The sequence below is a fragment of the Cervus canadensis genome, chromosome 6, assembly GCF_019320065.1.
Source record: "Cervus canadensis isolate Bull #8, Minnesota chromosome 6, ASM1932006v1, whole genome shotgun sequence".
In the NCBI taxonomy this organism is placed as follows: domain Eukaryota; kingdom Metazoa; phylum Chordata; class Mammalia; order Artiodactyla; family Cervidae; genus Cervus; species Cervus canadensis.
Genome location: NC_057391.1, coordinates 46,099,310 through 46,115,035, shown reverse-complemented (window position 1 = coordinate 46,115,035; position 15,726 = coordinate 46,099,310). Strand labels below are relative to the sequence as shown.

The following is a 15,726-nucleotide window of genomic DNA, read 5'->3' as shown; positions in this document are numbered from 1 at the left end:
CAAAGAAATCATTCTGGAATTAAAAATACTGTTTGAGAAATCTATTAGGCAGATAAGTAACAAATGGATTACTGAGACATGACTATATCTTACTAGAGTCAATATTTCCCCTCCAAAAGAGAAAAAAATCCAGAATCATAGTAAACACACAAAGACTTTTGTTAACTCCTTAATCATAGATAAATGACATCAGGAAAACAAGCTCACAACTGATGGTGCAGGAAAAGGAAAAAGTGGCTGTTAATCTAGCAAGAGGCTTCTGCCACTCTTGGCTGTTTAGGTTTGCCTCCAGACAACTGGGGATCCATTAATGTGATTCATGATGTTTGTTAAATGCAGTGACTTTGGGGATCATTTCAAATATTTATTTTACTAAGTGCAAGAGATGCTTAGGAATGTGGGTGGAGCAAAAGCCCAACTCAGTTGCCTTTAGTCTGACTTCAGTCTGACTTCCAAATATTTTATAATGTCAGTGTCCTTGAGATTACTTTGAAAATAATTTATGATGAGACTCTGCATCATTAAAATTATGTGATATTTAGCTGAAGTTAACTCTATTGGTTTACTCCTATCTGATCTACTCAAGAGAAGGGGCCAGGCTGGGATGGTACAATGATAGCCCAGGTAAAGTCAGATTTTTAAAAAGTCTTTGGCATCCTTAAAGCCTGTGGTATCATTCTGACATTCTCCTTTAATGATTTCTAAAGCAAAGATGACAAAGTGTGGTGTGAGTTCAGGTTTTCTGCCCTCCTACATTCAGGGTAGATATCACCGATCAGTCATGGCACTCCTTTGAGAATCCTCATTTCTGCAATTCTGGCAGCTACTATCAACCAATAGACGTTTCCTCACAAGTTGAAATTTCCTTTGCCTTTTCTGATCAAAGGGTAGCTCGATCCTTGTATATGTTTTGTTCCCTGCAAAATAGAGACGAATTATATTTTTTTAAAGTACTACCTTATAGACCAGTGCTTCTCAAATGTTAATATGGAAAACCAATCACCTGGGGATTTTGTGAAAGTACACATCCCATTTTAGTAGGTCTGGGATAGTGCCTAGGTTTTTGCATTTCTGACAAGGTCAAGGTCATGAGTGATGCCAGTGCCACAGGTCTATGGACCCACTTTGAGTAGCAAGGTTGTCCTACTCCATTCTATGGAGACAAGCTAGAAAACTGTACATGTAACTCAAGAACCAAGAAAAAGAAAGAAAAATGAGGCAAGTGGTCCATTAGAAGCTGAAATTTTATTATAGGATAACAGTACATAAAGCACATCTAAAATTGATGTGTTCAATGCACTTTTAATAAAGGTAATGTAATATTAAAGGTACAGTTTCTAAGTACAATATAACAACATTCATATTAGAATGAAAATCGGAGTATTTAAAAGACAACATTAAATCTCTCTTTTTTACAGCTTGTATTTACAAAATGAATCAAAATATTTTTTTTTTAAATTGAGGACTCAATAAAATAACAAACGGCTGGAAATAAGCAGACTACTGTAAGAGTGAATTGAAAAGAAAACCCAATGTCAGTGAAAAGTTGGATGATCCTCTAATAAAGATCATTAGCAAAGTTTTAGTACAATACTATTTTTTAGGATTCCCATAAATGGCTTGCATTTTTAGTGTGGCAGAAAAGGAGTTTTTACATACTGTACACAAAACAGACAGCGCATATTTATAGGTACAGTATTACTGTTTCTGAACTTGCATGTATATTTACAGAAGGCTGAGTTTGTTACTCACAGAGTTTTGTGAAATTTGTGTGCTTAATCCTCAAGACCTACACACAATTAGAATCAGCATTTCATGTGGTCTTTGAAAATGTGGCTTTAAAACTTGGTTGTAGAAGAAAGTATTAACCATAAGGCTTGGCATACTTTATAAATTTACCAAAACAACCCAGGAAAAAAGTTGGAATTGGGGCACGCTTGTTGTCATTTAACAATTATCAAATGCTGAGATGTGCTGGCCACTGTGCAGACACAAAGAGATACTATCTCTATCCTTAGGAACCTTAGGATACGAAATGGTGCTAAAAAAAAAAAAGTTTCAATCCCTTTCTAAGCGAAGCAATAAGGAATGAAATGATTTGTATTCAAAGAGATTTCTCCCTAAACTATAGCCAATTCACTTTAAAAGGTTAACTATTAGCATTAGCTCTCATTAACCACATGATTGCATTTATAATTAAGGTAACAGCAACTCTTCCATAAAAATGGAAAATGTCTAGAATTGTGGGTAAATATTCAGTGCATGGAAGCCAATAACCATGGCTTGAGAATTTATCACCTTCAATTACAAAAAGTGCAGTAAACAGAAACATTTGCTCTATATTTATAAATTGCTCAAAAATCTTTGCTAAAGATCTTACAAATTCAGTAATATTACAGAACAATTCTAATCAATATTTAATAAGGTTAACTACATCCTTAGTTAGATATTTGATATACGTGGATTTTTTTTTTTTTTAAGAAAGCCAATAGGTCTTGGGAGAACAGGTGAAAGAATTAACTAAGCTCATTATTAAATGACTTTTAAATGAAGGTCCTTCACGCAGTTCATGGAACTGGTTGAGGTCAAGTTAACACAGAACATCCCTTGTCAAAGCTGCTTTATTGCCCATGTTCTGCCATGATAGCGGATGTCTCTATACTTCTCATGGCTCAGGTAGGAGGGGAAAGGTTTATTCTGCCATCAAGCCAACAAGGACATTTTATATAAATGTGTATTATCTATTATAGGAGCTAAGTACACAACTCTGTCAGGTGCCAATAATAAGGTGCCTTAGTAAGAAAAAAAATAATACTCCATTAAACTAGAGTGTTTCTTTAGGATCTTGAAGGCCTGGCAAATTATTTTTCAGCTTAGGAGATATGGTATAAAGCCAAGTAGCAAACATAAAGTAAATGCTAATACATTTTCATATATCCATATTTATAAACAAATTCACCCTATAGATGTCAAATATCCATACTAAGGAAGTAATTTTATCCTAATTAAATACACTCTAGAATAATTTATATCATGATATTATGTATTTAAAGAGAAAAGCATGTCCCAAATCCAGCACTCTGATACAGCTGCCGTTGGGCACAGGTAGATATATATATATGTATATATATACAAATATATAGTTATACTCAGTGAAATTAACAAGACCCAAAGGTGGTATTGTCTAGGAATAAAAGGGTTTTTTGTTGTTGTTGTTCACAAAAGTAACTTATCTAGCACCACACATCAGAAAAACACAAAAATAGCACACTCTAGTTCTAAACAGCTATGTCTAAAATAGATTATATAGTAAAACCAGTATTATACAGCATATTGTGGATTTGATAAACAGATAAATATTTGCACTGAGTAGGCTGTTTATAATATAACATTTTCTTATCTATACAGAATGAAAGCCAAAAAGTTAACTGTATAGAGATGTGCAGAACAACATTAAATATTATGACTCAAAAGCAGGGACAAAGGTAAATTTGAAAGAAGAGTAAGAGAGAAAATGTTTACAGGCCATTACAAGTTCTTAAGTTAATAGTAAATAAGGAATCAATTGCTCAAGTTGAAGAAAGCAGTAAACAAGAGATTGCATTTACATGCAGATGTCTAAAATTTGTATTTTTTTAAGTCTATGCACAAAAGTCATTTGTTTTATTGCTTGACATTCAGTTATGGCTAGATTATTTAACCTATTTTTTTTTTGTACTTTGGAAACAAGAATATTGTTAAAGGTGCCATAAAAATGGACAACATTGAAAACGGTTTGCAAATAAACCACCTAACACTGCAGTTCTTTATACATATTAAAAGCCTTGTCTGGGGTTTGTCGTATGTTAAATATATTTAAACTGGGAAAATATGTTGTTGCTTGAAGCCTCCCATTGGCCCAAACATCCAATACAAAAACACATCTCCACAAAAGGAGCAGGCAGACAATACAGGTACATTTAAAGAAGCAGCCAGCTAATGTCCTAATGTTTAAAAATTTACCACTGTTTTATATGAGATTTCAAACCATTGTGGCTAAGAAGAGAGTCTTAGATTCAGGAAGATGTGTACAGTACATATAGATTTGTGTGTGTGTGAAATCATATTCACTATATTGCTCAAGAATTATCTGCATTTACATATGCAATCTGTTCAATGATAACCAAGTTCGTAGGAATACTATTCATCCATGTTAAAGTAATAATGAGGAGAAAAGAATCACACACGAACACTGCAAAGAACTTAGTTGCTCTTGGAGAACAACATAATGGCACATGCAGCATGTCAAAGCTAATAGGAAGCTATCTTTCATCAGTTCTTAGAAGGGAAACAGAAAAAGAGGTGTGATGTTCGTTGTGGCAAACACTAAATGTCAACAGCAAATATGGATTTTCTAGGCATCTCCTTAAAATTCTCATATTCACCTTCTTAACACAAGACTCCATGTTATGTTGCATTGCTGAAAAGGCATTGTTTCTATTTGGACTGAATATTCTGTCATTCATTTATAAATAAATAAATGACTGAACGTATTTATTGCTCTAAGTTCTGAGGGTCTGCTTAAACATGGAGATCCCCTCCATCTACAATATCTTCTTAGCATGAAGCCAGGCTTCTGGATTATTTTAAAAACTGTACTGAGAGCCTGACAAAAATGAGCTCACTTACACAAATAAGCAAACAGACCCAGAAGCGAAACCAACTACTTTGTAAAGATAGTGCTTGCCAGCCTTATCTTAAGAATAAACAATAGTAGGAAAGTCTCTTTCATCAAATCTGGTGCAATCTCTTTAATAATACCAGTGTTTTGGAAATACAATGAAGATGTGTATCATGGACTGTTAGTAATAGATAATGTACTGTTGCAACTGCATTTATGGGCATATACCCTGATCTATAGGATAAAGTTGTTTTTATGGGCTTCTGCTGTATCATATCTTTGTAAGAACTGGGAACTAAATGGTATAATATGTATGTCAATAACTTCTGTGTGTGTACGTGTATGTGTGTGTATATACATATATATATGTATATGTATATGGGGAGAGAGAGATTTCTGCCAGTTTTCATAGTCTTTATCATCAAAACAAGGTGATGGTTTCTTTTTTATCTAAACAACATGGAAAGTTATCCTAAATTTTGCTTTTCCTTGGGGATAAGAAAACACCGTAAAGCTTCTTCTGAAAGTGTACTCTAGGTGTGGAAGAATCAAAGAGAACAATTACACTGAGGTTCACTGAGGTTATGGAAAGTAACATATTGAAATAATTACTTTCAAAATGTTTCAAAAACACAAAATGTTACCCTAAAAGCTGGCTCATGTTGTTGTTACATTGGTGGGTTTTGTTTGTCTTTATAGCCATTTGCTCTTATATTAACTCAACAGATGACAAATGTGGAAGTAGAAGACAGTTAAAATCCCCCAAAAGGAATTTTTTTGTTTGTTTCTAGAGGAGAACACAGTGAAAAAAGGAGTTACTTGCTGGTATTTGAAAAAAAAAAAAGTTTCAACTTTTACCTCTCTCACTGCGCTGATGGGCAGGGCTCTTATCTCACGACTGCTTCTAAAATTTTTATCCATACTATGTAGAATTTGAAATACCTTTTAATATATAATGCTATAAATAAAATCTATCAATAATATTTTAATTATTAGAGAAACAGTGAGTGAAGTATGCAGGATTGTACTTTGAATGATGCTCTTGGTTGATTATGACCTATTAGTTTATCTTTTGAACATACTGGCATCACTTTATACTGCTCTGGAAGTTATTCAATGTTTTTAAGCACATAAGACCGAAGAACATATACATTTTGAACAAAACAAAATGAACAATAGTGAGGTTTACACACACGCACTTCTACACAGTTCACTTGTGCCTTGGAGGGATAGTATTACCATAATTATTAACAATACAAAACACAATTTTGTCCCAGTAGTACTGGCCACCCTGTTTTAAGAGTTTTAGAAGATCCCTGAGCGCATTGTTTGTTTCTTATAACCCGAACTCCAAAATGATAGGGCTTCTATTATTGATATCAAGATGGATTGTCATTCACAGTTAAGTCAATCGTAAGGTGCTTATTTACCCATTTTTTTTTTCCCACCAATCAGCACAAAGAACTGTCAGAAAATAATTTTTTATTATTATCTTCAAATAATAGCATTGGAAGGACACATGATTTAAACAATCAATGTTGGAAACAGTGGCTTTAGGATTATTATCTGGCTGCCCCTCAACAATAACAAGTGATTCAATCGACATTCCTTAGCCAAAAACAAAAGGCAAAAAAAAAAAAAAAACAAGAAACAAAAACCAAAAAAACTGTACAAATATGTAATTTTCCCTGAGGGATCAAAGTACACCTGGAAGTGCTCTATGTACATATTGCACTAGAGAGGAATGAAGAACATGTGCAAAAAAGCAACAACGAGAGACGCTTACATCCTACTTAAACCTTTTCATTAAAGAGTTTACTAGGTTGTTTTGCATTTTGGAATGTCGGAACACAAACAGCTATTCCTTAAGTCTAAAACTAAAAACATGTATTTCTACTATGGCACATTCAATGAAATAAAAAGTTCTCCAAAGACAGATAGACAAATTCCATCAAGAAAATAATACAAAGTTTGTTTGTTTGTATTTCTTTTTTTAGAAAATTACATTACTTTCTTTCTTTGTTTCACATTACAAAATCTTTTTTTTCTTTACACAAATCACATTTTATTGCAGGAATATTTCAAGTGCCATCAAATATTTATAGAAGGGTTAAAAAAATAGAAGTCTCTCTAAAGTGGTCCAGACAAGGCTTTGTATAGAATAAATCTTTTTTTTTCCATCTTCTAGTTTTGATTTAAGTATTTTGAATACATTTTCTTTTCCATTGACACTTAGTAGCCTAGAAGCGGTCCGACACATACACATCATACATACAAAAACCACATGCGCGCACGCACACACACACACTCACACACTCCCTCCTCACCTGACCCTCAGCCCATCCCCATACGCTCACAGAGATCTGAATATCCACACTATAAAGAACAACCAAACTTAGAAGCAGTGTCTTAAGTAATGTTTTCTTTAAGTTAGAAAGGGTGAATTAGGATGCTGAAGACTTAAAAAAAAATCCACACCTTTAAAGCAAATTAGGATGCTGAACACTTAAAAAAAAAATCCATAGCTTTAACCACAATTTGCAAACTGCCCCCAAAAGCACTTTCATCTGCACTTTTGATTTCATTGTGACCAAGGCCAGTTTCTTCACAACACAATGCAACCATTTGGACACCACTGTCACCGAAGGTATTCAGGCTTTGTGCAAAAGCCTTATTTACCATACGTTTAAAAATTGTATAAGAGGCATTATAGCAGTCAGGATAACAATGATGTGATTCCAATCTTTAAAAGACTATTGGACATTTATGTTTAGGCAATTTTAATTACAAGAACGATTAAGAATAATTGTTCTATATCACCAAGTATTTTGTGTCATCACACAGGTATTTCTATAATAAGGAAGAAATTAAAAATACAAAGTTTTTCACATCCTTCTCTGCATTTCATATTTTTTCAACAAAAATTGTTTAACTTCAGATCCCAACTTCGATCCGTATAATAGTTGTTCCCTTATTTCACCGAGCACGCCTCTACGACTCTGTTCCTACACTGTCGATGTACTTCGTCTTAAAGTCCACACCCTGTTTTTCTTTCACAAAGACCTAGTAGCAGCATCATGTCAATGTATCTTGGTTTACTCCAAAAGCAATGTCACCATGGAGTGACTTACTGAGATTAGAGCTTTTTTTTTTTTTTGCATTAGTTACATGCAAAATCCTTTCTGGGAAAAGAAATTTATGTTCAACATTGTATTCTCTCTCACCCTCAGAGAAGTCCAATTAGCTCTCATCATTTCACAAATGGACACTGGAATTAGGTTTAGTTGCTCTTTAATGCGCTAGCACCTGAGGCTGGTCATATTCAGAAAGCTTTGGTTAAAAAGAAGTTAACAGACTTTAATAAAATCATCCCCAAATTTAGTGAATCAAAATGACAAAAAAGCAAAAACAAACCCAAACCAAAATAAAACACACCGTTTCTTCCCAAAAGGAGAAACAACGGGGTGGGGAGGATGAATAAATAACTGAACTAAAGTTGGTACTCTATTCAGAGTATAAATACTATTGATTTTTCAAGGAACTATGTTTATTTAAATTAAAAATTTGATTTAATCCTTCTTGCCCAAATATAAATACTATACTTTGACTGTTACCTCTCTATATAAAGTCACATAAAGTTTTATATGCTTGTAAGAAATTTAAGTAAATACTATTCTCATCTTCTACTTATGCTAAACCCTTACTGTATTTTTGAAAAAAAACCTTTTGTTAAAAGATGTTATTTAGGCTTCATACACACTTCTGTGTGAATAGTTCCTTCCCCTTTTCCAAGTCCCTCAGGAAACAAGTCAGAAAGTCAGTGGAGTTAAAAACAGAGTGGAGGGCTCTGGGTGACCCAGCAGGAGTTGAATTCCTGCAGAAGATTGGAGGATGGGGGAAGAAACCCTGGTGGTAGAGGAGATCCTTTCTTCCCTGTAAAAGGGTGCTAGGAAACGCTCACCTTTACACTATGGGAAGATGTTCTCTCTTCTCTATAGACATGGTCTTTGATGTTAGGCCAGGAGTTTGAATCCCACTCCAAGTGTGACTAAAATCATCTAAACACCTATATTACCAAAGGTCACTTATTTTAGAATATGCACACTTGCCTTATCAGACTGTTCCTTTCCCCTCCCCACCACTGGGAATTATGTAAAAAACAAAAAACACACACATACACAAAATTAAACAAAAACAACTCAATATTTCTCACCTGAATACAAAAGCCAAACTGTCTTCTAAAGATTTAATAAAATAAATTACAGTCCACAGTTTTCTAGTGAAGATAAATACAAAAGAAAATGTTTGCAGCTTGCATCAACTTCACTTTAAAGACTTAACAATAGTCAACATTTAAATAAGAGAAACTAGTTCAACATCGTATGTTTCCTTTGCCCTCCTGTCCACTGACTGTGAAATATGGAGAAGAGTGTTCTAGAATGACACCATGGAGAGGCAGTTAGTCTAGAAACCATTCACTCTGAAAGTCTCAGGGTTCCTAGATGATACCAAGAACATAAACATTCACGAACCAAATGCTTCATGTCTTCACACATGGGGAGTGTGCGTTTGCTCCAGACAAAATCTTTGGGTCCTTCTACTAAAAGCTAGATTCTGATAAATATTCTGGTTACTGATCTGTTCTTAAAGCCTAAGAATTCCAAGTTGAGACTGAGTCTACTCAACTATGTAAAATGAGCAGCCCCCCCCCACCCCCCAATCTCCATGAGGTGGCATGTTCAAAAGCTTTTGAAAAATACTGTGCATGAGGGTGTAAGTCTACCCGAATCACTCAACTTTGTATGAAGCATAAACACATCTATCCTTAAACTTATCCAAAAGCAAAGTACAATTTAGGGAGAGTTCTGTGTCTAATTCCAAATTCACATGTAAAAAAAAAAAAATTAATCCAACAGCATGATTTCTAGATATGACCAGCCAGTCTTTTAAAAATAATTGTGTAAACAGCAGCATAAATACCTCCCGACGTACCTTCCAAGCCTTCTCAGTTAAACTTGTGTTTCTGGTGCACATGCGACACGACAGTGAACACGCTAGCATTTAATTTAAAGAAAAAAGGTGCAAAATGAAAGTGCCTTATCAATTCAACAGGAAAAGCTACTCCAGTAACTACATTTTATATTAATTAAAACAATATATAAACAATATCTCTTTTTAGCTATATATAGTCTTCATGCCCATTTACCCTGTAATATATTATAATGCTATTGTTGCTAGTGCCATGGACCCTTTTCGTGCCATCCTGCTGACTGGCAATAATCGGTGAAAAAAATAAAAACTTCCTTCATGAGACAAAGAGCAAGTTGTGCAAAGTAATGCCGCAACCTCCGCTATGCACACCAGTCACCGATTAGTGCTGGACCCTCTGTGGTTACCGACAGATGGGTGACTCTGTAGAAAGTCTGTGGGCAGTGAGCTACAAGAAAAGGACATCTTCCAACTTTAGTACCCGCCTTCTGTTGTAAACAGAGGTCAACGATCAAGAAGTCGAGACAGAAAAAGGGTCCATATCTGTAGGCATAATGGAAATCATATGCATGAGAAAAACAAGTTCAACTTTTATTTGTTTTCATTGTTTCCCCTCCTTTGCCTGACCCCGATCACCAAAGGATGTGCAGTGTGTTGGCGCTCCAGGTCTGTGTAGGGCCATATAAAGTGTCTCGGTTAATTGATTTGTTTGCTTTTCATTGTTTGGACTTCAGACATTCTAGAAGTGCTTAGGTGATACATTTACCCATCAATCTGCATGGCTGGCTCAAATTCTGAAGTGAACAACTCCTTGTATAATGGAGGAAAATGAAGTCGCACAATGTCTGGGTATATTGCTTTAAACGCCATTAGCTTTTCTGTATGCCGTCCACATAAGGCTCTTAATGTAGACACCTTGCATATTAGCTGTAAGTGGAATAAAGGACACGGGGTTAGGAGAGAAGAGATGCAAGAATCAAAAATCAGGGAATCTGGACAATCGTCACAATGCTGTTTACGAAGATGAAACACACTTGAAACAGCTTAAACATCTAGTAATAGAGGGATGGTAAAAATAAATGATATACTCATAGAATACCAGGTGTATGTTAAATATGATTTTGAAGACAAATATTGTCTTCAATAATTTGTAACCCAAAAAGATGATCATAAGCAAAAGAACTCAAGTCTCTTACTTCCTCCTCCTATTCCAACATGCTTTCTGCTCTATCATGCTGAACCCTGCCTTCTACCCCGGGGGAAAAGGAAGAGATGTGGTGAGAGAGAACAGAGAAGCGGGCCAAGGGGCAGCCACGGGTAGACAAAGTCACTGCTACTACAGGCAAAGCCATCTTTAGATATTTTATGCAAAAGGAATACTAGCCAACTCCAACGACAAGTTTCTTCGCTAGAAAGAGCTCTGCCTAGAACAAAGCAATTCTGGGTCTGAGCAAAAGGCCTTGGTTTGAAAAAAAAAATAAGTTAACAGGACTGGTAGAGTCTCAGCACTGACTATTTACCTGCTGAGGACAGTAGCATGACTTGCACAAATGCTTTTTAAACTCTACAGCACTGTACAGCACAAAATATCCAACTCAGAATCATCCTAAGAAATGTTTCACCAGAGCATCGATCTTGACCATGTGTTATGTGTTAGGTGCTCTCTATAATCAAAGACCCTAGTGGTATCCTGGCACTGGGGCAAGAAGATGGAGAAGGGTGGTTCTTCCATTTCCCATTCCTGCCTCAGTGTCTCATTTAATAGATGCAAAATCAAAAACAAACTGCAATTAACCCCCAACTTCTCCTTTCTGACCTTGCCTAGCTATCAGGAGAAAAGAATGAAAGTAAACAGGAAGAAACCCCCAAACCTTTCAAATCATCATCTGATAACAATAAAACAAATAAAATAATCCAAGAAAGAACAGGGCTGATTTTTCTAAGACTAAATACATACTACTAGCACCAGCACCAAAGGATATTAGCCTATTTTAAATTGCCATCCTAATTATATCTTTATTGTGAAAGATAATAAGCACAAATGAAATCTTATGTTTTGCATACAGAGTAGTAATGAGAAATTGATGAAGAAAATACAAAAGTCATTTACTGTTGATTATTAATGAATTTAATGGAAATAGAACTAAAACTAAAATAGATGGCTACTCTGGTTGCTTTAGTCCTTCATCACTTCCTTCTTCTAAATTCCAAGATTTAAATTCTAAGTTCTCTAGTTTATATCAGTGTGGAACATTAACTCTGCTTTCTACCCATCTCTTATGGAATAGTTGGGGGAGGGTTTCAGAATGATTAGTGCTTTAAAAAAAATTCAATCATTGCTCCATTATTCCAGGACACTTTATAACCAATGATAATAAATAGATCTTAACCTGAATTTTGGCACAAGAAAATTTTCTGAAATGGAGATATTTCTTTCTTTTCAGTAGCTTGCCACTTACTGAGGATTCTGGGGTCTGGTGGGATGACTTACAAACATGATTGGTGTGATCACTGGCAAGGGGTAATCAGCTGTGTCAGTTGGAAACCTTTGGCTCTCACCTTTGTTAGTATTCCATCTTCTCGGTGATTCTTCTGTAGGACATGTTGAAGAGCTAGCTGAATTTTCTGTTGCAGCTTTTCGATTTTTACCTTTTCCTGCAGCCATGAACGATCTAAGTGTGAAAAACCAGACTCCTTAGTATTCTTCCAATTGGTGTCAGAACACCCAATTCCTCCTGACTCTTAGATATAGATCATTACAACACAATACAGAGTCAGGGACTATTAGGCCACTTTCACCCCTCATTCAAAATTTGCTCCTAAAGAAGAAAACTAATCCATGAAACAAAACAGAGTGCTAAGCCTTTCCATTTTTACTGACATCTGAAGGGAAGGAGGGTCCTCCTCTTCCAAAAAGAGAGTCATTTAAATCTAAAACCATGCTCAAACAAGTGCAAATGCAACCACCACAGCCCCTCAACACTTTCTGAAAGTTACATTTCTGAAGGAAATACTCATATCAATTCTCCCAGCCATTCCAAAAAATATGAAAATTGTCTTAAGAGTACACGGCAACTAAAATTGTCAAGAGAAAGCCAAATTAATTAAGGGCTGTTAGTTTAGGACAGAGTCTTTATGACTAAGAATTCCAAAAAGAAGATAGCAAATTTTCAAAAGTGGTTATCACCAAGAGGCAGTACTGGTTAAAAACAGAGATTAAATTCAAATAAACTTGTAGATGACATCCAAATGGACTTTAAGAAAAAGGAGAAGGTTTTAAACACCACATTATTTTGGAGATTGGTGTTTAAGGAGGGCAAGCCTACTCTGCCACAGCATTTCTCTTGTTATTAGGAGGTTAATTGTAGACAGGATTTTATACAATTCTCATTTCTTAAGAGTTTATCAGAATGGCATGAGGTCTTCTTAAAATAGTACATGTACAAATGTGTGTATCAGAGGGATTGTTACCTGAAAAAGTGAAAAATTGGATTTTAACAAGGGTGGCAGTCTCTCTTTGTATCCCCCTGAATATACTATAGCCATTATAAGTTGTGTACTTGTAAAAATTCTTTACCTGGACAATTTAAAAACCATTGTATTTGGTTACCTTACCTGCTGACATCAGGACAAATGCAGAAAATAATGCAATTTCATCTTCAGTCAGGTGCATAGAACATAAACTCTTTCCAAATTCAAATACAAAGCTAATAAAGTCTTCACAACCTGCCAAAATTAAAGACAGGTTAGGATTTTAGTTATTATCCTAGAAAAAAAGATGGAAAAAAGTGAAGAGAGATCTAGTAGTTGAAGATCAGAGAGAATACTAATAACATTTCTTGTAGTGTAATACTTTCAAACCTTAAAAGAAAAAACCAGTTTAGCCACCATCACCATTACTACCAATATCATCATTCACAATGAGAGGAAACTTTAAAAAATATTGTAATTTAAGATATATACATGTATTCTTTTATTGATCACACCACATGGCATGTGGGATCTTAGTTCCCTGACCATGGATTTAATCAGTATCCCCTGCAGAGGAAGCACAGCGCCTTAACGACTGGATTGCCAGGGAAGTACCATTGACAGTGAACTTTTATTAGGTGATTACTACGTTAGGTGCTGCTCTGAGAGGATTCTTTGGGCATTCTATCAATACTACAACAGCCCTATGAAGAAAGTATTATTGTTACTATCCCCACTGTAAAGACAAGGAAACATACTTGGGAACAAAAGGAATGTACTCAAGATTCCACAGATAGGAAGTAACAGCGTGAGATTCAAAGCTAGATGCCTAACTTCAGGGCCCACACTCTTAACCAACAGAGCCTAACAGCTATAGTCTGAGATGCTAATTTCACTCATTTTTTGTTTGCCTTAAAACAAACAAGCGTGTTAAAACAACATGCTTAAAAATGAAAACAAATGACACTTTATGGTAGTAAAACCATTATAATTATTATAGAACTGAAAACACAGAATGTGAAAGTTCCATAAAATAAAAATCCACCCCCCAAAACTGGTTAAGTTTGGTGTCTGTTCTTTCAGATTTCCATATTATGTGCATATAATTAAATGTCAATGGGCTATTCTCAAGTATATATACCTCTTAAATATATATTCTCAAGTATATATGCCATTTACTTGTTTTTGAAATCATTTAACAATATATCTTGGATACTATCCCAATTTTAATGACTTTATCTCACTTTATTTAAATTATAGACATCTAAAATAATTTATTTCTAAGGTATATGCCATAGTTTCACTTAACTACACTTTCTTTCTTTGATATCTCATTAATATTGTTATTTGAGGGGTATGGAAGGGCAGACTTTCAGATCTTTGCTTGATTTATGTAGTAAATCATATCCTCCAGTTTACTGAATAACATATCCCCTGGAAACCTGGTTCTTAAAATCTGGAAGGGAACTGGAAGAATATACCAAATAGATAAAATGAAACTCTAGACCTTTACATGTCATATGGACACAAAGCTGTCAATTTTCTATGGTAATTAATTAGAAAGTATTATTAACACAGGTATGCATTAGTGTATAACATCCTTTAACTCTTATATCCAAAAAAACCCACGATTTCCATTTTGTTCAAGAGCTATCACCCAACTCCCAACTTTTCCCCTAGCCCTGATTTGAAGACATTTTCTTACCTAAGGATTTGAAGACATCGGGGCTAGCATATTTCCCATCGAAGTACACGGTATTGTTCTGAGAGTCAAAGGCACGGCACATTCTGATAAATACCACCTCTAGAGAACCTGAGCAAAGGCAGAAATGGAATGGGTTATTCTGTCTTGGTGAGTAGATTTTGACCTTAGAGACCCCTTTCTGAGTCAACAGGGCTGGGCTTAGCCCAAGGGCACGCAGTCACCTTATCTCTTTATTTAAAAGGGCAGAGTTCACTAGAGTAATTAAAGACTTCTGCCTAAGCTAAGGCCTGTATTACGTAAGAGAGATTGTGTCCTGCAATAATCCAGTCTTGGAGTTGCTACAAACACAAGTATGCGTGCGTGCTCAGTTGTGTCTGACTCTTTGCAACCCCATGGACTGCAGCCCTCCAGGCTCCTCTGTCCATGGAATGTTTCAGGCAAGAATACTGGAACAGGTTGTCATTTTCATACTCCAGGAGATCTTCCTGACCCAGGAATGGAACCAGTGACTACTGGGTCTCCTATACTGACATGCGGATTCTTTATCATTGAGCCACCTGGGAAGCCCAGAAACACATAGACTCCTGTTATTAAAACAAACAAACAAACAAAAAGCCAGGGATATCTCTCTGAATTCCATAAACAGCCATCTTCCTAACAACTTATCAAAACCTCCTGAGGGCCTGGGGCGCAGAAACCAAACACAGGTGATGGTTAGGGCTGGGGAATGCAGGTGTCTTTCAAATTAATCTTTTTTTTTTTTTAATAATTTTTTTTCATTTATTTTTATTAGTTGGAGGCTAATTACTTTACAATATTGTAGTGGGTTTTGTCATACATTGACATTAATCAGCCATGGATTTACATGTATTCCCCATCCCTATTCCCCCTCCCACCTCCC

General features: G+C 35.4%; 1 protein-coding gene across 9 annotated transcripts in view; it reads right to left on the bottom strand.

The window, feature by feature from the left end:
* Positions 1 to 1,226: 1,226 nt before the first annotated feature.
* Positions 1,227 to 15,726, bottom strand: part of RORA (RAR related orphan receptor A) — a 779,815-nt gene continuing 765,315 nt past the window's right edge. For all 9 annotated transcript variants that reach the window (XM_043471787.1, XM_043471786.1, XM_043471788.1 and 6 more), the window contains 4 exons: positions 14,826 to 14,933; positions 13,265 to 13,375; positions 12,209 to 12,321; positions 1,227 to 10,576 (listed from right to left, as the gene is read on the bottom strand). In XM_043471787.1, coding sequence (XP_043327722.1) covers positions 10,412 to 10,576; positions 12,209 to 12,321; positions 13,265 to 13,375; positions 14,826 to 14,933 — 497 coding nt within the window. In that variant the 3' untranslated portion in view covers positions 1,227 to 10,411. The remainder of the gene's footprint in view (positions 10,577 to 12,208; positions 12,322 to 13,264; positions 13,376 to 14,825; positions 14,934 to 15,726) is intronic.